Here is a 25,883-nt window from a genome sequence, read left to right as displayed (position 1 = left end):
AGAGCTGAGAACCGTGCACAATGGTCCCCGCTCCCTGGCAACGCCCTCACAAATTAAAGCAACAGAGACAAGTAAAGTAAACGTACACACGGCCTCTGCTGGTGTCTGTTTGGGCAATCAGTGGAATTTTGCCCGGCCCTGGCAATTCTCCTCCTAGGCTGGAAGACATCTACCCTCTTGTCTTCTTGAAGAAAGAAAAACAAAAAAAATTTTTTTAAAGAAATCAAGCAGCAGATTTGTGTTAGAGATGAGTTAAGGCAGGTGTTCACAGACCACACAGCCCCTGAGGTACCTACTTGGTTAATCAAGCTGCAGCTGGTTTCACAATTTTTGAAAAGTTCTAGGTCATCGCCACTGGCTCCTGCAAAGCTGAGCCCAGAAAGAACCAATAAAAGTTCATCAGTGAAGAGCAAGAGAAATGGAGAGAAAGGAAGACCACTTCCAAGTCTAGGGGGTCAAAAATTACAGTTGAAAAGAAATTTATCTATGTGCACTAGATATCTCTACTGCTAGAGGAAAAAAAAAGAGATGCTAAATATAAAGAACTACATAGCAAGATAAGTAAGGTTGGATCTTGGGTGAAAGTAATATTGTTATTAATTTGTCTTCCTACATTTTTTTGTCCCACCCAATTTTTATTTATTATTTTTATAAGAAAAACTATAAAGATACTGAATTTTAAAAATTAAGTTTCCTAATAGTACATCCATTAATTTAGAATATTAATTTATACATATAAAGTATGGAATGAACCAATAAATTCTCAAAGGATAAATGATAGTCAAGGCTTTGCTATCTGGAAGACTGGGAATTTTCCAGACAGCCCAGAGTTAACCTCTACCACAGCTTACAACTTTTTTCTTCTCAAAAACTGAGGAAGAACTTCAGGATAATATTAAAACCCCATTAATATGTGAAAAATGACACTGTTTCATAGTTTACCAGCTCAATGACGTTGAGAAATGAAAGCGTTTTATAAAATAGATACACATATAATTAGTCAGATTTATCCAGTTTCTGGGCTTAAGTTTTCGTCACTTTGACATCAGCACAACATTATGCAAACTTGCATAATGGGTTCCTAATTCTAGGGGACTCTTTTACCAAATAATTACCATTAGTGGAAAAGCAGGTTCCAAAGTCTTGGGCGTGCATTCTTTTGATACATCAAGAGTGCAGCAGAGAAATCCTGGGGAAAGAACTCAGATCACAGTGTATGTTGCAAATACACCATCCCATCAGTAGCTACCATCAGCTCATTATCTACAATATATACCTCCTTAAGAAAACAATGTTAGGGAAACTTCTCTTGATATGCTTTCTCTTAAAAGGAAGTTTCCTCGATAAAAGAAATCATTTCTTTCTAGTCATTACCACATCCATCCTACTTCCTTACAGAGAGATGTAGGGTTTGTCTGCCATTCACTCATTTACCCTGTATGTTCAGCTAAGGAAAACACCTTTCCTCAGTCATCAACTGAATCCTTGTTCTGGTCATAAAGACATGGACTTCGTGCATTTCAAAATTATAAGCAACTAGTAAGTCTCAGTACAGTATCTCTGGATTTTATTGCCCTTATTGTATGTAGCAGATCAATGCCCTGTAACTTAATGGGCAGTCTTTCCCCGCAGTGCATGACCAGAAACACACACTGCTGGGTCACGATGAGGTGCCTCTTTCTTTACACAGGAAACCCACTTTTAATTCTGACCCTGCCATCATGTGACATCTGTACAAACTGATCCACATGCCGAGTATTATCCAATGCTTCAAAATAAAGTCTGGTAAGACGGAACATAGTTTTGTACTTAACTGAAATGGAGCCCAAGGAAGGAATTCTGGGGGATTTGTGTTTCACATTCTGCAGAAAGACCTGTCTGTGCCCCTGACTGAGCGCAGCGTCTGCTCTCGCAGGTCTGGATGTGAGATCTCAACTGGCTTCATGAGATCCTGACAGTTCCTGGGTTACAAATCAACTGAAAAGAGCCTGCTGGAGCCTCCCTGAGTACCACCTATTGCCCGTGGTGTGCCTACTACCAAGGCACAAAATCCCACTTATTTTCAGCTATGCTCTGAGGCTTTCCCCTCCACTCCCCAGTAAGCAGTAGGTAGGATGTTTGTAGTCAAGCTTCAAGTGACCCACATCTCCTCCAGGATTTGCTACATCAAATCCACACCAAGCTGACTTCAGGATTTACCATGATGGTATCTAGCTGTGCCCCAATATAGCTTGTCTAAATGTGCAGCCATAGGTTATAATGCTTTATTTAAAAAAAATTAAGCACAGGGCAGCAAGTTATAATGCACTATTATTCAGGAGTACAAAGGAACACAAAGTGGAGAAAGAGGGAGAGGATGAAGGAAAAAACATGAACAGAAGTTGTTTGTGGGAAGTGGGGGAATTGCAGTCTTGGTAATGTTCTTTTATTTTGTACTTCTATGTTTATGTTTTCTAAATTTTCTTGAAAGAGCCATGGAGTACTTGTATAATGCAAATGTTTACAAGTTTTCAAGACTTCCATAAATTTGCGATTAGCATTTGAAATCAAGCTTCAACGGGTGTACAGTGGCCACTAAATTCAATCTCCTACACCAAAGGATCCCTCAGGGAACACAGTCATTCTCTGAGATGAGCAGGGGCTCCCGGAGCTACTGCAACAGCCTCCTCCCACAGCCAGACTGCAAGGGCAGCTGGAGCTCGAACGAAATTTTCACAATACCCAGAATGGGCACACTACCTGCGATTTAAAGGTAGACCTTATTCCAATTAAAAAAAAAAAATCAGTCAAGGATGCAAACCTGAACATGAGCCACTGGACACTCGATTCACTGCTGAGTCACAAAAACACAAGGAAGGTCTACATTACTAGAGTTAGTTGTCGTAGCTACTAAAATAAGTAGCATCAGAACTGCATGTGGACGGATGGTGACGTCAGATGGTCTGTATTACTTTTTAGACAAGTAAGGTGGAAAGGCCATCTTGGATCCTTAACTCAGGACCACTGTTCAAAGAGCTGGAAACCTAAAATCTCCCTTTCTTCTTCGCAAAACTTAAAATGTATTAAATGCTCCGTTTCACTTTTTTAAATTGGACAAAAAAATAAATCTTGTGCTGAGGATTGAAATTCATTTGAAATCCCAACCTCTGTGATTTGCCACAGTTACAGTCGCTAAGGGACACCGGGAGAAGTGGATGTCACCTCCACAAGGTCCCTGGAGGCTGGGGTCTTGTCAAACCTCTGCAGTCACCTGATGTCGTCTAGTGGCTGAAGGTAACCCCTGGGCACGTCAGCACTGAGGCTGCAGGAGCCCTGGTGCAGCGACGTGGCTGCCCTCTCCAAGACACTCACTATACAGACGAGCTTATGCCCTCAGGGACAACACACAGCAGATGTACTGCCAGACCCCTTCTTTCTCCCTGCCCGGTAAAAAGAAGACGGACACAACTTCATGATTCTTCATGAGCTCTCTTTTCTTCTCTCAGCATCTCTTCTCCCTGCAGTACCTGCATCCACTTTTTACTGCCTGTCTTCTCTCCCATTCCTGTCCCCCTCACGTCCCTGTTTCTCTGCAAGAAGGCTGGACTTAGATTTATCCAGTCCATGTGTGTCAGTTAACAAACAAACCAAGTGCCAAGGAGCTTGTTTGGGTGGGGGGAGGGGAGGGTCCTGCTGCAGTAGTAACACTAGTCCCCTCCACCAGAGCACTGCACAGAGCATCCCACATCACTGTCCACAGGCCCACTGGCCTCTGGGACCAGGCTGCATGAGGCCAGGGACCTAACATCATCTTTCTTAGAGTCCATGGCAGACAGCAGCATGTAATAAAGGTATGTTTAATTAACGGAGGACGTGTGCCACACCAGAGCATCAACTGCATCATGGGCAAAAACGGAAGTCACAAAGACCTGTGATTCAAACAGATGCATAACCAGGTCATGGAAGGCGGTGAGACATTTGAGGCTCAAATATGCATGCTCATTTTCCTTGAAAATGGGTAGGGCAAAGGACCACAGAAACTAGATGGAAACTTTGACGATTAAAGGCAGCAGATACAATTTTTGGAGAGCTTACTCTACGTGAGTCACCAGGGATACAGAGGTAAGGTCAACATTGTGCCTTCCCTCTTTTACCTTACAGGGAACTTACGGGGAGGAAACGATCTGTTTAACTGCTAATTGCTGTCTGTGTAGCAAGTGTTACAGGAGAAGGACTGAACACTACAGAAACACTGTATAGCACAGAACCCTCACTGGCTAGAGGAGGGAGGTCAGTAACTATTAAACAGGGATGGGCCAGGGGAGGGAAAAAGTGGTTCAGGCAGAGGAAACATATCCATGAAGATCTGAGGACAGGAGAGCCCCGGGCACATCAGAGCATGATTTTCATTCAAACTGCAGATCATGACCCATTACTGGGTTGTGAAATTACTCGTCAGCTGTGACCTACATTTGCTAAAAATGAAATAAGATTGAAGAGAAAATCAGTGCAAAGCACACAAACGCTGTTTGACGAAACCTGTCCCAGTCATTCACACGGTTACAGAAACGTCCGTGTGCTGGGTTACCATGCAAACTTACTTCCTGCTGCGCAGCCCACATGGGAACAACTCTGCATCAGAGTGTAGGGGCACAAAGTTTGCCTCCCCAAAATGCATCTCTTTGGCGTGAGGATTAATTGAGGCTGATTATTTTTAAGGTCCCAAAGGAAGAAACTTTGACCTTTCCCCTAAATGTCTGAAGGAATGTAGACAGAGGACGTGCTCCAGGAAAGAACTATCACCATAGGTAGTGACGGTGTGAAGTAGGTGTGTAGACAGGGAGGGACCTGGCAAAGTGTTAAAATGCCACACTGGGTCCCACGGTCTCTGCAGGCCCAGCAAATGTGTGTTTATCAAACATCTGCGTTCCCTTCTCCGTGTCACCTGCCTTCCTCCCCTTCCTTGAAAGTCACAACCCCTACTCCCAACACTATCTCTGGTCTCTAGCGCTGACGACAGTATTTAAAGTGAGGGTTTCGACCGTTTTGGTGAATTTTTTCCTGGGTTTCTCCCACGTATATATATTATTAAGTTTTTGTTGTTGTTGTCTGATCTTTTCCTGTTAATCTTTCTCATGTCAGTTTGATTCTTAGACCAGCCAGAAGAACGTAGAAAGGTCGAGGAAAATTTCTTCTTCCCTGACAAGAGAAACGAAAAGAACTTCAATACGGATGGAGTGTGAGGAGGGGCAGAATGGAAGATTAATCCTCCCAGCAAACCTGCAAGTTAGATATCATGTCTGTTTCACAAAAGACGTCAAACTGCTTGCCTGAAGTCACACAGCTTCTTCAGACAGAAGGGGGATTTCAGCCTAAGGAAGTTTTCCTGAACTAGACAGGCTATGAGCTTGTAATTATAAATGGAGGCCAATGAATAAAATTACCATTCCAATCCTAAATGGATTAGAAATGGATGTCTGTGCTTTAGGAGGAAAAGACTTCTCAGATAAGAAAATACACCCCAAATTCCAGGAATAACTGAGAAAACTTTACTGGGCCAACTACAGGAGAAAAGAGCAAGATGTCTAGTACATGACAGTCCTGTTCATCATATCTGCTAAGCTGAACTTCACTTAATAAATAAATTAAACTTTTAATGCTAGTTATCCTCCAGAGAAGGAAAATTCTTCCTCGTTGGCAGAAAACATTCATTCAGATCAAGAGTTCTTGGCACTAAGAAAATACTTGATTCTAAATGTTCTTACCGTCACCTAAAAAATGTGCATACCAAATAAGAGATTAACAAAAGAGATTAACCATTCCAACCATAAACCCAACCTTTAGAAACAGATGTCTGTGGACCACACATTTGAAAAAAAACCTTCAAACAAGGGTGTATAGGCAGTGCCCACCAGTGTTTGTTAAAAAGAATCCCTAATAGTGCTGAAGTCATGTTGACGAGCCCAGTTTATGAGACTAATATTAACCACTAGTGCTGCAAAGACCGCACAGTTTTACATTTTCCTGAACATGCTTTTTTACATCTGCTTATGCATCTAGAATGCTAAGTTGTGAAAAAGTGGGAGCAGGATGAGCAGGCTGGGCCACCGACAGGGCAAACTGGTCTGTCACTCTCCCGAGCCTCCTCCTTCCCGAGTTCTGCAGGGAGAGGAAGCAGGTGCAGGTGGCTGTGATTCCAAATCCTGGAGCAGATCTGGAGCCCCTGCCTTCGGATTTCTTCATGATGTCCCCACTGCCTCATGTCCCCATGGGAGTCTGGGGATAAAGGTAATGACAAAGGTAGTCTTCCCCATAAGGCGGCCCTCCAGCTCTATGAATTAAAATTCTATGAATTCACATACCGCAGAACACCAAAGGAACCAATTATATCCCAAAGACCCTGAAGATCAAGCTGTTAACGTTCTCTTTTAAAAAGAATGAAAGGATCCCAGATTCTGGGTCTAAGAGAAGAACAAACGCTATCTGACTGAGTCAAGTGTTCATGCCAAAGGCCTGACTTGTGGTGAGACAATCTTATAATGAGGGCCCCTGGCATGTGAGTTAATTGGGGCCCACTGTGAAAGGAGCCCAAGACTTAGTCTCAAACCCAGCTAACTTCTGCTTTACAGAGAACAGGCAGGTGCCTTCTTAAAAACCATCACAACCCAAGCCACACCTGGAAAACAAACATGTTTTAGCCAACACAAATCTCTGGCAGAAGGCCTTCCAATATCCTTTCTGCAGGTTCAACCCATTAGGTTCAACACGTGGATAATTTTAAAATTAATAGCAACAGCTACCTCATGCTGAGTGCTTGTAGCAGGCATCATGCAAACCACCTTTCACTCTCTCTCATTCATCATACCCTGACACGGGTTTGCTATTCTTGCCATTTTACAGATAAAGAAACTGAGGCTCAGAAATGAACTAGTTGAGACAACTGGACAGCCACATGCAAAAGAATAAATTTGAACCCTATCTCACACCTTATATAAAAATTAACTCGAAATGAATCAAAGACCTAAAGACCTAGGAGCCAAAAGAAAACAAAGGCAAATCTTTGTGACCTCAGATTCTAAGATAGGACACAAAAGCACAAGCAACAAAAGAAAAAAAATAACTGCTCTTCACCAGAATTAAAAACCTCTATGCTCCAAAGGACATTATCTAGAAAGTGAAAAGAACATCCACGAAATGGGAGAGAAGACTTGCACATGATGTATCTGATAAGGGACCTGTATCTAGAATATATAAGGAACTCTTAACAATTCAACAATAAAAAGACCTTGAATAGACATTTTCCCAAAGAAGACATACAAATGGCCAATAAGCACCTGGAAAGATACTCAACATCATTAGCCACTGGGAACATAAAACCACAAGAGGCAATGCCTCACAGCCACCAGAACGGCTCCAACAACATCATGCAGCCACTTGGGAAAACTGTCTGGCAGTTCCTCCCAAAGGTAAACATAGGGTTCACGTGTGCTCCTGCAATTCCACTCCTAGGTATATATCCGAGAAAAAATTAAAACACATGTCTACACAAAAAACTGTACACAAATGCTCACAGCAGCATTACTCATAACAACCAAAAGGTAGAAACAACCCAAATGTCTAATAAATGCTGAATGGAAAAACAAAATGTGTTATATCCCTACAATGGAATATTACTTGGCCCAGGAAAAGGAATGTAATACTGATGCATGCTACACCATAGGCAAAAATACGGTGCTAAGTGAAGGAAGCCAGTCACAAAAGGCCACACACTGCACGATTCTATTTATATGAAGTGTCCAGAGTAAGCAAACACTCAGAGACAGAAAGAAGAGTAGTGGTTGCTTAAGGGAAACAGGAGATTGAGTGACCGCTGAAGAATACAGGGTTTCTTTTTTGAGGTGATGAAGATCTTCTAAAATTGACTACGGTTATACAACCCTAAATATGCTAAAATCCACTGAATTTGTATACCTTAAATGGGTGATTTGTATGGTGTGTGAATTATTACTCCATAAAGCTACTACCAAAAAATTTTTTTTGAAGTGAACTAAGACATTAAGCAAAGGAAACAGGTTCACATCTGGCTCCAATCAAGTCTAGTGCCCAGGCTCTGTCTCTACACTGTGCTGCTTTCCAAAGTGCAAACGACAGCTCTCCAGCCACCTGCCCAAATCTACACTTAAAGCTCTTCCAACAAAGCAGTGGTGGAGCATGAGACACACAGGAAACATGCCTTTCAAATAGCTTCTAGGTTTAAAAATAGACCTGTTGTTAGATAGAAGAGACGAGGCCTGCACTCCATATATACATACAGTTATAATGCATAGTGTAGTATATGCCTTGGCTCTTCTGATAACAACCTGTAGTGTAGGATATATTATATCAACTATGACATACAGTATATATTATGATATAGATAATAATTCCAAAGGATGGCCATAAGAGAGGGTCAGATCACATCCATGGAAACACAGAGATTTATTTCTACTAGAAGAAAAACCCAAACGTTCCCCTAAACACAGACTAAAATTATTTCTAGTGAAACAAAATATAGAGTAAAATCCTCAACATTTAATCATCCTGGACACACCCAAAACAAAGTGGGGAAAGTCTTATGATGATGTTCAATTTTTCCATCTTAAATAGGGACTTGACATCCCAGATCTGAGGTTTATTTCTAGGCTAGGGCTTTGCAATGCACATATTCCACTGTAGAAATCCGTTCCTTTAGTGCTGAGGTCTCAAATAAGCCTTCCAGTATACTAAATCATTAACCTGGGGGAGAACGTACGCCTTGGACCTCATTTTAAAGGGGGGCTCAGTTACTAAACTTTCCAAAGAGTCTTAAGATCCTACAGCAGTGCATCCTCTCACGGACTGTAGGACCAGACTGTCCTTTTCTGATTCTAGGCCACTACCTCCACCTTGTGGCCGCAGCTAAACGATAGGAGTCCCAGTCCCAGCCCCAAAGTCTCCTTAGAGCCTGGGAACAAATACAGGGGAGAAGCTGTTTAAATCACTGACAGTCATCACCGCAGAGGTCTTGATCAAGCGACATTCTCACAACACCAACCATTGTGAGAATTTCACTTGGTCACCTGGTTAACTCTTAAGTGTTAACTCATATCAACAGCAATTACTTGGTGTCAGGTACTTACACAAGAATCTTCAAAGTTTTAACCTGAACAGAACTGGCCACGGCCTATCCTGGAAATTAAACAGGTGAACTTCAGGAAAAAATGTTTTTAAACCGTAGGGAGTGGAGGAGTCTTCTAAATTTAGAAATTGCATCTGAATTCCAAAGGTGAATGGTAAGAATAGATTACTGTGGATATGAATAATAAACAGTCAACCCTTGGCAACTGAATTTTTTTGTTCTCTTACCTGGAAGGAATGAAAAAAATTTTAGGGCCATTATTCAGTCTTGGAAAAAACAGTGACATCCCACCCTTTGATATTGGTAGATACAAGAATAACACACACACAAAAGTCAGTTAGATTAGTTTAAAACAAACCCTGACTTCCTCTCAAACCTGACCTTCCCATCATAGTTCCATTCTCAGATACAGTGATGAAATAAGAGCAGTCGGCAGGAACTAAGATGCACAGAAAGACCCTAAAATCGGGATAAATCAGACAACTTTAGATGAAAGAATTGGCCAAGTCATGAAAATGGCAACTGGGATCCAAATTCCAAAGAGCTGGAAGATGTTAATCAGTATTCTGAATTTTACATGGAAACCAGGTAGCAGTAGGCTATGGCCAAGGGAAAATAAATGAGCGTGGGGTAAAGTATCAGGGAGCATCTAGGCCAGAGCCAACAGGCACTTCTGTCTGGCACAGCAGCCTGGATGGACTGATGACGGCTGTCCTCATGCTGTGTGTTGGAGTACAACGACTAGCTGGGACTCTTAAGGCGGGGCCCGGGCTCAAATCCCAACGTCTACCAAGGGCAATGTCCAAGCGGACTGTGTGCTCTTATCCTCCACCTTGTGTATCTTTTTAAGCTTGCCACTCCTGAGTTTAGTTTGTGCTTCTCTGTTTACAAATGGAAAACTTGAGCCCAGAGAAGTTGACACAGCTAATGCAAAATCATACAATTAGTCAGTGGCTGAATCAGGATAAACAACTGAGTCTGTGACGCTTTATCTGGGAAATCTAGATGAGAAAAGACAGGGTTCATATAAGATTGCTAATAATTCAAAGAAGGAAAGTGTTAACTCCTTGTTCTGAAGAACCCTTGAAAGAAAAGTTTTAGTTCCACAGCCACACTGTCTCAGGAACTACCACAGAAATGATCCTGTGGTTAAAAAAACATTCTTCCCCTTTGCAGCAGGAACCTAACATTTCCTGCCTGTAAATCAGCACATCACAACATATCTCCTGAAACTTGATTAACTGTGGTTAAAGAAAGAGAAAGTGTGAGAGAGTGAGCAGGTGCTATGCAGATCTGCCAGTGTGTACTTTAGAAACGAAGTCTCCACGGGGGAAGAGAAAGTTGGAAAATGTTTTTCACTGGTATTCCTCAGGACATCTTAAAGCTTGAAAGAACAGTTGATGAAATGAGACCGAACAAACAAAAAACGCCTACATATTCTTACCTGTTCTAATGTAAGCTGCTTAGAAATGGTATCATTCTCCAGTTTTTTAATTTTCTTCATCAGTTTGTTGACCTGGAATTCCTGCTCCTGTTCGAGATGCTGTTCTAGTTCAGCTTTCTCATGCTGCAGCTGGAAAAATGAAAAGAACACAGATGTGGAAACCACGACATTCAAAAGCCATGGACACACTGGCTCCAAAAGCTGGTTAAACTGAGTGAGAGAGCATCAGCCAAGTGACATGACTCACTTCTGTTCATGTATCCAAACGTACACCCAGGAACCTGCTCCTAACTGACTCCTCTAACATATAACCAAAAACTGTAGTGTAAAGACATAGGCACTTGATCTTAGCCCAAAGGCCGAGAAATGATAGGGCAAATATATCTGAGCATCAAACCATGATCAATCACCAATCTCAATTTTTAAAAATATATAAGTGGATCAATCAATGTAATACATCACATCAACAAGAGAAAGGACAAAAACCACATGATCATCTCAATCGATGCAGAAAAAGCATTTGATAAAATTCAACACCCATTTATGATAAAAACTCTCGCCAAAGTGGGTATAGAGGGAACATATCTCAACATAATAAAAGCTATATATGACAAACCTACAGCCAGCATAGTACTCAACGGTGAAAAACTCAAAAGCTTCCCACTAAAATCTGGGACAAGACAAGGATGCCCACTATCACCACTCCTATTCAACATAGTCCTGGAAGTCCTAGCCACAGCAGTCAGGCAAGAGAAAGAAATAAAAGGGATCCAAACTGGAAAAGAAGAGGTAAAAGTGTCATTATATGCTGATGACATGTTACTATATATAGAAAACCCTAAAAGGTCCACACAAAAGCTACTAGAGCTGATTGAAGAATTCAGCAAGGTAGCAGGTTACAAAATTAACGTTCAAAAATCAGTTGCATTTCTTTACACTAACGATAAATCAACAGAAGAAAGTAAAGAAACAATCCCCTTTAAAATAGCACCCAAAGTAATAAAATATCTGGGAATAAATCTAACCAAGGAGGTGAAAGAATTATACACAGAAAACTATAAACCACTGATGAAGGAAATTAAAGAAGACTTTAAAAAATGGAAAGATATTCCATGCTCTTGGATTGGAAGAATCAATATTGTTAAAATGGTCACACTGCCCAAGGCAATCTACAGATTTAATGCAATCCCTATCCAATTACCCAGGACATATTTCACAGAACTAGAACAAATCATAATAAAATTTATATGGAACCATCAAAGACCTAGAATTGCCAAAGCATTACTGAAGAGAAAGAAAGAGGCTGGAGGAATAACTCTCCCAGACTTCAGACAATACTATAGAGCTACAGTCATCAAGACAGCATGGTATTGGTACCAAAACAGACATATAGACCAATGGAACAGAATAGAGAGCCCAGAAATGAACCCACAAACTTTCGGTCAACTCATCTTCGACAAAGGAGGCAAGAATATACAATGGAATAAAGACAGTCTCTTCAGCAAATGGTGTTGGGAAAACTGGACAGCAGCATGTAAAACAATGAAGCTAGAACACTCCCTTACACCATATACAAAAATCAACTCAAAATGGATTAAAGACTTAAACATAAGACAAGATACAATAAACCTCCTAGAGGAAAACATAGGCAAAACATTATCTGACATACATCTCAAAAATTTTCTCCTAGAAGAAATAAAAGCAAGAATAAACAAATGGGACCTAATGAAACTTACAAGCTTCTGCACAGCAAAGGAAACCAGAAGTAAAACAAGAAGAAAACCTACGGAATGGGAGAAAATTTTTGCAAGTGAAACCGACAAAGGCTTGATCTCCAGAATATATAAGCAGCTCATATGACTCAATAAGAAAAAAATAAACAACCCAATCCAAAAATGGGCAGAAGACCTAAACAAGCAATTCTCCAAGGAAGACATACAAATGATCAAAAAGCACATGAAAAAATGCTCAATATCACTAATTATCAGAGAAATGCAAATCAAAACTACAACGAGGTATCACCTCACACCAGTCAGAATGGCCGTCATTCAAAAATCCACAAATGACAAATGCTGGAGAGGCTGTGGAGAAAGGGGAACCCTCCTACACTGCTGGTGGGAATGCAGTTTGGTGCAGCCACTATGGAAAACAGTGTGGAGATTCCTCAAAAGACTAGGAATAGACTTACCCTATGACCCAGGAATCCCACTCCTGGGCTTGTATCCAGAAGGAAATCTACTTCAGGATGACACCTGCACCCCAATGTTCATAGCAGCACTATTTACAATAGCCAAAACATGGAAACAGCCTAAATGTCCATCAACAGGTGACTGGATAAAGAAGATGTGGTATATTTATATAATGGAATACTACTCAGCCATAAAAACCGACAACATAATGCCATTTGCAGCAACATGGATGCTCCTGGAGAATGTCATTCTAAGTGAAGTAAGCCAGAAAGAGAAAGAAAAATACCATATGAGATCGCTCATATGTGGAATCTAAAAAACAAAAACACAAACAAACAAAAACAAAGCGTAAATACAGGACAGAAATAGACTCACAGACAGAGAATACAGACTTGTGGTTACCGGGGGGTGGAGGGTGGGAAGGGATAGCCTGGGATTTCAAAATTGTAGAATAGATAAACAAGATTACACTGTATAGCACAGGGAAATATACACAAAATGTTATGATAACTCACAGAGAAAAAAATGTGACAATGAGTGTGTATATGTCCATGAATGACTGAAAAATTGTGCTGAACACTGGAATTTGACACATTGTAAAATGATTATAAATCAATAAAAAATGTTAAAAAAATATGTATATATATAAGTGGTTGTCTCTGTAGGGAAGAATTAGGGATGAGGTAAGGAAGGAAACTTACTTTTCAGCATATATATATATAACCCTTGGTACTTTAAAATTTTTATACCATGGGCATAAAAATTATTAGGTTAAAGAAATTGGAATTTTGCAACTGTCAGTTTTCATTAAACTGCTTACTTGCATTTATACAGTGCGTGTAGAGGGGGAAGAGATGTTACCATCACGAAACATACTTAGTAAGTTATTCTGAATGCTATTTCCCAGTGTACTAGCAAGCAGGCTCTGCAAGAATCAGTATGAATAATTAACTTTCTGTAATTTGACCAAACATCACACCTCCTACCTTTTCCCTAAAAACCAAGAGGGAAGGCCACTGATTTATGCAATTAAAAGATAAGGTTATGGTGTCGTTGCAAAAGAAAAAAACGTTTAAACGTACTGCAACCTTCAAAACCATAAGGAAATGAGAGAAACTGAGTGGACACACGACAGCAGGGGCTCTCAGTAATAACCATGCATTATTTCCAAACATTCTCAACTGGGAGGGGTTGTGGATTCACAGGAGGGGATGAAAGGAATGATAGCCACAGGACCCGGTGTTTTCAGAACCAAGGGGAGATTAAGGTAAAAGCTATTAAAAGCAATGAAGCACACATAGTTTGATTCAGGGGTCCAAGATGACACCACTCCCTAACTCAAACTTCAAAATCCCTTCTTCAGCCAGGCACTGCGTCCCAGGCCTGACACATGCATGAGGCAGGTATGATCAGCCCCCATTTCATATGTGACATAACAAGGTACTGGACCAAGGTCATTCAGCTGGAGAGCGGCAGAGCTTGGGGCCTAAATCCTGCTCTGAACTCTAAGCCAGAGTTCTCCCACCAGATCTGGAGCAAACCTCAGGGGCTGACTTCAGACTCCTCCATCCCCGAGTGCCTAGTGCACCCTCGCCGTCTGGAAGGTCAAGTGATTAAACATGGCAAACAAGAAGGCACACGTGCTTGCCCAGGGGATGTCACGTCTCTCTGCAAACCTGGCATAGGGGACGATGGACAGGAGAGAAAGCTCAGCTGGGCCTGCTCAACCTCAAAATGGCTACATCTAACCGTCTCCACATTTGAGACAATTTCCACTGCTCTGAAAGCACCATACTTGGTTTAAATTTTTTTTAAAAAAACCTTAAAATCTGACATTGTCTTCCAACACTGGAAATGTTGACTAAACAGATGCTGTTTTTCCTCCAACTGTTTTTGATGTGCAACTCTGAAAAAAGCTGGTCAACCTTGCAGGGACCCAGGGAAAAAAAAAATCAGATGCAAAGAGGTGCTTATAGTGACAAGTCTATTTTTAGCTAGCTCTTTAAAACTCAGGTTCTGCAAGACCAAGCAGTAATTAAAAGAACCAAGAGGAACAGACAGAGAATGAAAAGAGTTCCCAGCATTTATGCCACAAAAGACTCCAATGGAACAGGTAACACTTAGGAGGAAAAAATAGCCAAACATTTGCATCTTCATCTAACACTTATATTCTGTAAACACGAGATGTCTTCTATCTGCAGGTACTATGTTAGAGGCAGTAAAATCTACAGCTAAGATATTATCCTCGCCCTAAAATAGTTTATGAACACTAAGCTTAAATGATATCTACTGGTTTTAGAAAAATGAACTTTAGTCTTAAAATCTTTAAACTATTTGCATATTTTTTATATTAGCTGTGTTCTCCTCCAATATGTTTGCAGTTGTTGCCATTTTTATTTGAAAGAGCCCCCTTCCTCCTTTTTTTAGCGTTATGTTTCTGCCTTGAGGTAAATTAAAACAATAAAGGATGCAATCTAATGCTGAAAACTCTCTTGCCCCCCAAGCAGCATTTGTCACAGAATATTAATCTGAGAAAATGTAAGGTTCTCATTGGCTTAGAGAGAAATACTCATATACAAGCAGATGGTCCAACACTGTCAATATCTGATTAGGTATTTCCTTTAAGAATATAGACTAAATTAGTAATGAAATCCACAAAAGCTCTCAATTTTAAGGGACTTTTTTCCTCTCAAGAGCAGTACCCTAAGGAAAATTTGATGGTTAAGCTGTCATTACCAGAACTCAAGTGAGGTCCCTGGGTTACGCTAACTCATTTGGAAAATATCAAGCCATTGTGAGATGTAACTCTGCCCAAGATTCACAGTTCTCATCGTCCCCAAAGGACAGACCTGAAACAAACAGCTCTGCTGCTGCTTTGTTCTGCCATCTCTCAGGTGACAGGCAATCTAGGGGCAGGGCATGGAGTTTCCCAACAGAACACAAGAAACAGAAAATACGTTTCTTCCTTAGAACAAAGAAACCTCCAATAAAAAGAGAAACATGGTGAGAAATACAGAAATAACCACGCCCCCAAAACAATCATGAGGTGAGAGTTAAGAGGAGCAAGGAGAAGGGCGCAGAGCAGGGGAAGGCGTCTCGAGAAACTAACAGCCATAGAGTTTGCCTCGTTAACAGTTTGAGAAAAATTCAGAAATTGTTTCTGTTTTAAACAGATACCATGTAAATTCAAGCCATTTGGCCCCAGTGGAGCTTAAACCAACACCCTGAATCCACCTGCTTATTTTAAATGCACTGATTTTGAGGGAGTAGGGGGAGGTAATTAGGTTTACTTATTTATTAAGTTTTTTAATGGAGATACTGGAGATTGAACCCAGGACCTCATGCATGCTATGCACATACTCTACCACTGAGTTATACCCTCCCCTACTCACCTGCCTATTTTAAAGCTGTATTAACCCATGACACCATACACAAAAACCCTAAAAGGAAGCACAGTTTAGGCTGATCCAGGACTAGCTATCAGAAGCAATGAACTCCAGTTTCATCTCTGAGTAGCATCTTCAATATGGGCACAAAATTCAAGACATGATTTAAAATTTCTCATCAAAGGTCTTAAAACTTTGGGTGATTTTTTATCTTCTAATAAATTGAGAGATCCTGAACAAGAACAAAAATCATTCAACTAAGAAGTAAATAGTCAAGCAAATTCTATTAATGTGTTTGAAATAAACTTATGTGTCTGCCTTAAATATATCTAAAGCAAAATGCTTAGGCAGATTAAAATTTGTTTTAAAAATCAGAATTTTCTATAAATACACCTCTTATAAAGTCAATCTTGGGGGGAAGCTATAGCTCAGTGGTAGAGTGTGTGCTTAGCATGCATAGGTCTTGGGTTCAATTCCAAGTACTTCCATTAAAAAATAAGTAAGTAAACCTAATTAATCCCCCTCCAAAACCCAAAAAACTCAGTCTCAAAGATTACCCTTATCTGTGCAATATACCGCTAACATAAACCACCAAACAAAAAACCCTAGTAGAATGGCATTTATGGTATACAACACTGTCAGTGGAATTAGGGTTATAAAAATAAATGTCTGCTCCTTAGGAATCACCATGAAAAACATACTAACATAAGTGGAAAAGCCATAAGCAAAGATATAACTATAAACCTGTAAAATTCGAAGTACTAAAACTTGAGCATTTTCTTATTGTATCCACTCACATACAAAGTCCCAAAGCAAATTTCCAGTTCATTAAAAAAATACAAGTGTAGCATTAATTTGATCTAAAACAGGCTAGCCTTAAGCATCATTGAATTACCAATAATTATTGTCTTCCTCATGATTTACAAAAGCTTTCTGGAGCCACTTCAGTGAACCAGGCTTCCAACAAAAGAGATTCAAGGACTCTTCACTGAATGAGTTTTATTCAGGGTAACACTCTCTCCAGCAGGTAGAGGGCCTGAGAGCCGTTCACCTGAGAGAAACACCACAGGTGCACACAGAAGTTGGCTGTCGAACCAGGCCGCCCACCCGGCACACAGCAGGTTTGGCAAATCCCAGGCCAAGCGAAGTGTGTTTGCAAGTCTGGGCCTGTTGTCAATCCAGCCAGTGCCAAGTGAGGCACACCTTCTGGCCACCTGCCCCAGGGCCCCGCTTTCTCAGTGCAGCTTGAGAATAAACCCAAGATGCCCCCACCTCTGTTTTCACTTGTCAACACTAGTAACTCCCTCTGTGTACTGCCCACGGTTCTGCAACCAACACCCCTGTTTGCTGACGACTGCCAAGGACCAGAGTCACCTGCACTGGCCTAAGTATAGGCCACCATAGTTCAGCAACTACATTAAATCACTGGATTGTCAGAAACAGTTACCATGTAGTTAACATGGGCTTTGAAAAAAAGTTCAGAACTCTCTCTCACAACACTGAGTCTCTTAACCAACTTTTTAACTGCTCTGCGGAGAAGCCTGAGCAGAAAGTCAGCCTCCCACCCCGAACTCAGTGCATCACCACTAAACGCCTCTTGGGCCCACACTTACTCCCACCTCCTTCCCCCTTCCGTTACTGGTACCATTGTCCTCAGCCAACACCTCACATTTCATCAGTCACCAGGTGGCATTAAGTCAGCCCCCATAACCGCTGTCAAACACACCCTGTTCTTTCTGTGCTCACCGCCCCAGTCTAGCTCAGGTCTTTTCTTCTTCACTGGGCCGCAGCCAAGGGCTCCTAATGGGTCTCCCCAGGTCCAGTGCAGATCATGCTAGCAGAAAAACCCTATTATTTCAATACCCTGCTCAAAACCTTTTAATGGCCCCTTACTACTTGCAGAGGAAGTCCAAATTTGTTGGCAAGACATTCAAGCCCTTCAACAAACCAGTCCCCATGCAAGTCTCCCTTGCTTTCCTCATGCTACCTTCACACTCAGCCCAAGTAACAGTTTAAGGTTTGCAAACATAAATGCCTTCAGGGCCCAGGCGTCTGGCAAACAAAGAATGATGGGTCTGAGCACAGAGAGCAGTGCTAACTGCCTTTAAAGGAACAGCTTGTGTCTTTTTCTAAAAGATCTTCTTCTGAAAAGGCACATTTTAAATGAAACCCATCATGCCAAGCAAATGTGTCTGGAGACCACTCTGGTCCAGGGGATTCAGACGGCAAGCCCTGCCAGTCACAACACAGGGCCACTCTAACACAAGCCGCCGCACATCCCAAGCTCACACTCCGGTCACACTGTGCCCTCTGCCTACAGTACCTCAATCCCTCCCCCCAACTTACTGAACCTGGGGGATGACTCAAAAGGTCCTCCCACAGGCCCGCAGCACAGCGTATGCTCCTCCCGCTTTAGGCTGGGATGAGCACAGTGTAGCTCTCATGCATCTTCACGTCTGCATCTTCATGCCTCATTCACCATGGTTTTCATATCCTTCCTACTAGTTCTAATAGCAGCCAACACTTCAAGGCACTAGTTACTACGCACCAAGCACTTTATGCACATTGTCCCATCTCTATGGTAGGTACCACCATCTGCATTTTACAGTGACAACACCACAGCTTACAGAAATCAGGGAACCTGCCCAGAGTCGCACAGCTGGTCAGGGGTAGATCCTGGGTTAAAACACAGGGTTCTGGCTTCAAAGTCTCTGTCTTCATCCTTGACGTGTGCTGCCACCCTGGGTACTTTCTCAATCACCCATACAGCACGGCAAGCTCTACGAGCAGGAGGGACCAGGACTTAATTCTCCTCCAGGGCATCTAGAAAATGCCTTACCTATGCAAGTACTGACTGGATCAATGGTAATGACCTCATTTCCTATGGACTCTCTGCCCCTAGATTATGCCTCAGGATAAACAAAACAACCAGGCAAGTGTGAAAGATACCACCAGCATATGTAGAGTACTCAGGTGACCATCACCCAAATTATGAAATGTTAACAGTGCCATCTCCCTAATGTGTCCCTTCCAGATCTCAGCCCTCTATCCCCTGGAGGTCATCACTCTCCTAATTCTTTTGGCATTCATTCCCTTGCATCTTTTTTCTTAAAAGATTGTATTGCCTATGTACTTATTCCGAAACTTTAGTTTTGCTTGGTTTTGTATTCTTGTTTGGCTGGCATCTTCTGCTAAATGAAATTATGATTTCATTCACCCCTGTTATTGAGTCTAAATGTGGTGTGTGTTTTTACTGCCTTAAATTATTCCACTGGATGAGTATATCACAATCTGTCCACTCTACGGATGATGGCTATTTAGGTGACTTCTAGTTTTTTTATTGTCATGAACAATGCCACAAAGAACATTCTTCTACACATCTGGTGCACATGTGCAAACATTATAAAATATATCCAGGAATGGAACTGCTAGGTTAAAGACGATGAATATTTCCAACTTCATTAGGTAATGTCAAATTACTTTTTAAATGGTTGAAGCTACTTCCATTCTCTGACAGCGAGCATGAGAATTCTCTCTAATAACATCTCTCTAGTTTATTTTGCCTTTCCTGATTACTCATGGGGTTGTGTTTTTTCATTTGATCCCTGGCCATTTGGCTATCTGCTTATATGAAGAGCTAGTTCAAGTCTACAGCCATTTTCTCTTTGGGGTTGTCCGTTTTTCTTACTTATCTGTAGTTGGGGGTTGGTTACATATGTTAAGAATATCTTCTTCCTCTGTGGCTTGTCCTTGCATTCTCTGAACATGATTTTCTATGTTATGTCTTTGGTCTTTTTTCTCTAGACATTAATTAATGACAACACTCCCAAATTTATAACTCTAGCCTAGACTGCTCTGTTGAGAGAACCTGTCCAGCTGCCCTATTTGTTATTAACTGGATGTTTAGACATCTCAGCTGAACTTCTGACCTCCCCACTCCAAGTCTATTCCACTTGCTGTCTTTCCCATCTTAAAAGATGCTAATTCTAGTCTTCCAGTCATTGAGGCCAGAAGCAAACTTCCATGATCTTGTCTTTTGCTCACATTCACTTCAAATCCACCCCAAAATCCTAGAGAATATTCCTTCAAAATGCACCCAGGAGCCAATGAAATTTTATTTGTGGGTGAAACTTGTGGCCTAGGATGATGATATCTTCCTTGAGAAAATTCCATTTTCTTCTGCCAGGCACCCTACATCTGGATCTACTTTAATCCAAAACCACAGCTTCGTGTTCCCTGGTTCACCAGGTGACGGAAAACGGGCTCACTCTTACCCTGAAGGTGCAGCTCTTCACGACTGCAGCTTGAAGTGGGGGTGATGTCGCCCTCCCCGCCTCTGGCCGGTCCTGAGCTCTGACCTCTGCAAGCCCAGCTCCCCACAACTACCAGAAGCACAGCTCAGTTTCTCGGCTGCTCTGTAAGGAAGAGCAAATGCTCTCAGGACAAAAAGGAGCCTTGAGTGCTGGGTCTCCGTGGAAGTCCCGTCCTCCCCAGACCTTGGCCACACAGCTGCTCACGGTCTTGTCTGTTCTTTTATTTATCCTCAGTGAGGTTTGTCATAGTTACCATATCTGTCATTTTCTAAGAAGAAAGGCACATACAACTTCTTTGCAAGGGAAAAAAATAGGTAGGCCCTTCCAGAAAAACACTTATGTTTTAAATGTTATTTTCTTGTCAGCATCCTCAACAACCAGAATGCTCTCCCCGACGAGGCAAGCACCCCAGTACAACAGGCTTCCCATCCACTCAAAATAGGGGCTAAGCTTGCGTTTCCTAGATTTCCAATAGCATGATGTTGCTTAAAGCATTAACACCTTTAAGGACATCTGGTTAGGAAGAAGGTTTAAAAAAGATGTTCCACAAGCAAGATTTAAAAAGTCCTTTAGACTCTAGAGTCAACCTGCCAAAAAAAAAAAAAAAAAAAAAAAAATTCCATTTTGTAAAAACTAGCAATTTCTCCTTTGAAGAACAGAGTGTTTAGCCCAAAGAAAGAATTCATTCTAAGCTGAGACCTTACTGTCAATTAAAATTAAAAGTCACATCCTTCCTAACCAGTTTATGAATAAAGAGGAAACAGGAAAGTAAACATAATTAGCAGCAGGATATAACTCTGTATTTTAAGGTAATTACTAACTACTAACCAGGCTGACAGTAAACTGTTTTGAAAAGGAAAAAAAAAAAACAAAGAACCTACCCAAGGAATGCAAAGCATTGCAACATTTATACCTGCAAAGTTTTTAAATCATTTGAAAAAGCATTTCCAGTGATAGCTCAAGCCCATCTACAGGGAGGCCAAGTGTCCTTCAACACCAAGATTCACCTTTTCAACTAGAAATAACAATGCTTACCCCTGTGCTGGTGAATAAAGCAACCTCTCACTCCAGCTTCATCTCATTCTTTTTAATTTCCTTTTCCTTCTACCTTTACTTTCCACCTGCATGTTTCCATATTTTGTGAAACAAGTCAGCTTGGGAAGCTTCTAAGTGCTTAGTCTTGCCCTTACATTGTGGGCAGTCCAGGCTGATGTGTCGGCTCGAGCTGTGGCAACACACACACACACACCACACACACAAACACAGTGAAAGAAACTCAGCGATTTCTTACCACTAAAGAATGGCGTCGTTTATTGTATATTCTAATCACAATGCAAATTATGTTGGACTGAGAGATCTCTGGCACACTACTAACAGGAAAATTCTGGCTTCCAATTTGGCCTCTGGTGGTTGCAGCATTTGAAATGCATTAACAACATCCCAGAAGCCCTCTGCAGATGTATCGTAAGCCCCTTGCTTCATGAAAAGAAACAAAGAACACACAAAGCTGAGGTTCAGATCACTTGGAATGAAAAACAACAACAACAAAAAACCCCACCAACTTTGCCCCAAATGTTCTGTAAGCTCTTAGATTAATAGCAAATTTTTCTGATCAGCATGAACAGCCCCCTAAAGCTAAAAGCCAAGGGGGCCCGTGGTCGAGCCACCTTAATGAAGAACATATTTCAAGGTCTCTTCCCTCCTGTCAAGGGAGAACGAGTTTTCACTGGAATGGATGCAATGGCAATGTTCGCCTTGGTGCCTTTAAAATTAACTAAACAGAATTTCCTACGTGTTTATTGCCCTGATGTGATTCTGCTGCCTGCACAAATGAGAGCACGTCACTGCCATCTTAGTGACTTGGATGGGGTGAAAAAGGTGTACGGGCTGGAGAAGGGAACTGGGAGACTGTGCCCACTTCTAAGGCCTGCAGACACACCTGCCACCCAGAGACAGCTTCACAGGGGTTAGGGAAGGGAATGCTCCAGAAAAAAAACAGAAGTCACTCAGATGGTACTGGAAGGAGACACGACTTCTCCAGAACCAAGGGGAGGAGGAGAAAGTAAACAAAGGTGAGCCTTTGTCTAGATGAACAGGAGACTTGAGGACTTACTGAAATCCTTCCTCTCAGTTTTATTCCTGTGCAAACAGAGATGGGAGGATAACGCTGCGGCACGACAGCCTTCTGAACTACTCAGCTATGAGCCCTTTGGCAGCAGCAGCTTCGGCAGTGGTTTCTGCCCGCAACTTCCTTCCTTTCATCCATATATCATCTTTCCATAGATGCTAGGAAACTTCAACGGCTTTTCATTCCAGGAGGCAGTCTCACCTCAGGGACAAGCCATGCCACTTAACAGGAGATCCAGAACACTTTTGTTCTTAAGTGCTTTCAATTCATCAATAAGAATGTGCCTCCCCGGTAAGGAAATGAGTACCATAATTTCTATTATAGCTAGAGTGGCATTATTTTCTGAGGACCAGATCCAATTTCAGATGTGAATCAAAAGTACAAAATTACAAACCTATTGGTTATTTTAAGGCCTCAAATTTGAAAATCGGACTAGACGGGAAAGATTCAGAGCTGTATGTCATAGCCGGTACTCTTATCTCAGTCCTGTTCCAGGGTTTAAAAAAAAAGTATTCATTAACTTCTGGCAGTGGTAACGATTAAGAAGAGTGTGGGTAGCCACTGAACAGGGCTTCCCAGAGAGCAGGACGTGAACCTGGTGGCCTGGGCTTACACAAAAGCAAGTGAGAAAATGCACAGTTACTAAAACCATTAGCAGTCTCAGCAAGGGCAGGTCTTCCAGTTGGCACTGGTCATTCATGGTTGCTGGTTCACAGTTAGCCAGGAGAATTAGGGATTTTAAAAAAGTTTTAAGACTGAGGGCCAGTGGAATGAATCATATCAAGACTGACAGGACAGAAGAGCGTTCTGTTAATGCTAGTTCTTAATAATCTGGGCAGTCTGGAATCTTCTAACACTGCAAATGAGCCTAACTCTGCAGAGGGCTCCAGGGCATTGCTGTCCATGACAAACAGATGCAACTATGATACTGAAACCAAGCAGGACCCCAAGGAACCTTCCTGGGAACAGACACCCCCCAGCCGCCCCCACCCAGGTGTCCCTGTCTCTTGTTTGTAGAAAAGCTATAGCCTCCTAGGCCTTCCCCGAGTTCCAAAGAGCAAATTTAATCAGAGAAGTGGGAAAAGAGTGAAGAAAGACAAAATAGTAACAGTTTAGCAATAAAACAAAGTCAAGAACCTTTAGTTCCCCCTCAAGGACTGTAGATACTATTCTGAGCCATATCCCTGAGCTGTTTTGCAGATACTAAAACCCACCCAGGTGGAAGTTGGCTGGATGCTGACCACCAGCATGGAGACCGTAGACTGGCTGGAAGCAGAAGATTGATGACTGAGACTTCTGAAACACCACCCTGTTACTAGCAACCAATCAGAGAACTGTACACCAGCTGATCAGGCACCCTGAGACCCTCTCCCTCACACTAAATCCTTCCCTAAAAGCCACTGAGGAGTTCGAGTCTTTTGAGCATGAGCTGCCTGTTCTCCTTGCCTGGTCTGCAGTAAACACTGAACCTTCCTTCACCACAACCTGGTATCAGTAGACTGGCTTTGCTGCGTGTCAGGTTAACAGGCCCACGTTTGGTTCACTAACAATAGGAGGGCTGTGAGCTCTCAAAGTCGGTGACACAGGAGGTTTCAAAAGATAAAGACAAAACAGGCATCAGAATTTTTACATTTCTTTTTCAGGAAATAAGACACTTTCCAATTCCAAAAGTAATGCATGTTCCTTTTATAAAATGAGAAGGAAGGAATAGGGCACCAGAAAATTAACATAACCTGTAAGCTCAGCACCCAAGTATAATTACAGCTAACATTTCAGGGAACAGTCTTTTAGGCTTTTTTTTTTTTTTTTCTAACATAGATATTATACATCAAATTCTGATGAAGAGTTTGCTCACAAAACATTTCTTATAAATTTTAATTTCAAATTTGATGAAACTACAACCTCTCTTTTCAAGGTATTCTAGAGATGAATTTAGTTCCAACGCCAGGCTTGGGTTGGACTCAGCAAATGTAGCAGAAGGTTCTTTTTAGGACAGTTCTCACCAGTCAGGTCATCCATCCCATGGTCTGGGCTCAAAAGGATGCAGATTTTTCAGACAAGTGTTTTCACAAAATCAAGGTCTACCTGATCCCTGTCTACCTAGTGGATATACACAAAAACAATGGAGAAAAGCTGCATGCTCTGTTTTGCTATCTCCAAAGCCTGATCTTCTGAAAGGGCAAAGGGACTTCCACTCATCTATACTTAAATAAACTTGATTCAGTTTTTAAAGATATTAGGTACCACCACTGCCACGGCAGATGGGAAGTAAGGTATCTCCTCTATGGCAGTAATATCATTTTATTCTCAGGATAAAAGAATTCCTTTGAACTGCGCATAAAAGCATGGTTCAATCACTCTCGGAGACAACAGCCATAGCACTGTGACAAAACCAAGATTGTTCTATAAATAGCCTTTAAGTGGCCTTTGGGTGAAAAATGCTAAACACATCTCTGGTGCACAGGTCAAGTTACTCATTTGTCTATCAGTGCCACCTGCAGCACAGTTTCTCTTCGTAGGCTATCATAATAAAGTCTTATCCAGGAGCAAACATCCTAGAGAGTCATATTAAAGTAATTACACACTTGGAAAAGCCTATCGGTACCAATTACTCTAAAAATCTTCCAGATGAAGATCAGTTCTTCCACACTGGGTGGCAGAAAATGTGAGCCTTCAACAAAGGACTGACTGAAATCCTTAAGGAAAGCCTAGGGGATTTCCTCCCCACAGCTATATGAGATCCTTCCAACTGGCCAGTGACAGAGGAACTCTCGGATACTTGGCACAAAATGGCATGATGTGACCCCTGATGTCTAAAGTGAGAGGTCACCTACCATGTCACGGAATAAAGCTAGCTCTGGAACTTCCCAGAGACCTCAACCTCAAACTACCTGCCACCCAAGTCCTTTCAAAAGTCTAAGTAAGAATCAGGAGTGGGGGCTGAGGGGTGACTTCTTTTAATGGGTTCAGAGTTTCATTTTGAAAAAGTTCCGGGAAAGGATGGTGGTGATGGTTGCACAACAATGTGAATATACTTAATGCCACTGAATTATACACTCAGAAATGGTTGAAATGGCAGATTTTATGTTATGCGTATTTTACCACTAAATACATATTTTAAAAGCCTAAGAACCAAGCTGGATTCAGAAGTGATTGCCTCAGAGACATGCTGATCATCCATCTGTCCAGATTCTCCAGGGAGATGACTAACAAGCTACAGACCCACCTCAAGCCCCTCAAACAGACTCACACTTTGCACCGGATGCAATGTTGTGACTGAGGGCAAA

At 41.7% G+C, this 25,883-nt stretch overlaps 1 protein-coding gene across 2 annotated transcripts in view; it reads right to left on the bottom strand.

The window, feature by feature from the left end:
• Nucleotides 1-25,883, bottom strand: part of CCDC6 (coiled-coil domain containing 6) — a 105,506-nt gene that overhangs the window by 27,575 nt on the left and 52,048 nt on the right. For both annotated transcript variants that reach the window (XM_010985772.3, XM_064488154.1), the window contains exon 3: nt 10,581-10,709. In XM_010985772.3, the coding sequence (XP_010984074.2) occupies nt 10,581-10,709 (129 nt within the window). The remainder of the gene's footprint in view (nt 1-10,580; nt 10,710-25,883) is intronic.

Source organism: Camelus dromedarius, chromosome 8 (assembly GCF_036321535.1).
Source record: "Camelus dromedarius isolate mCamDro1 chromosome 8, mCamDro1.pat, whole genome shotgun sequence".
NCBI lineage: Eukaryota > Metazoa > Chordata > Mammalia > Artiodactyla > Camelidae > Camelus > Camelus dromedarius.
This window is presented reverse-complemented; position numbering and strand designations above follow the sequence as displayed.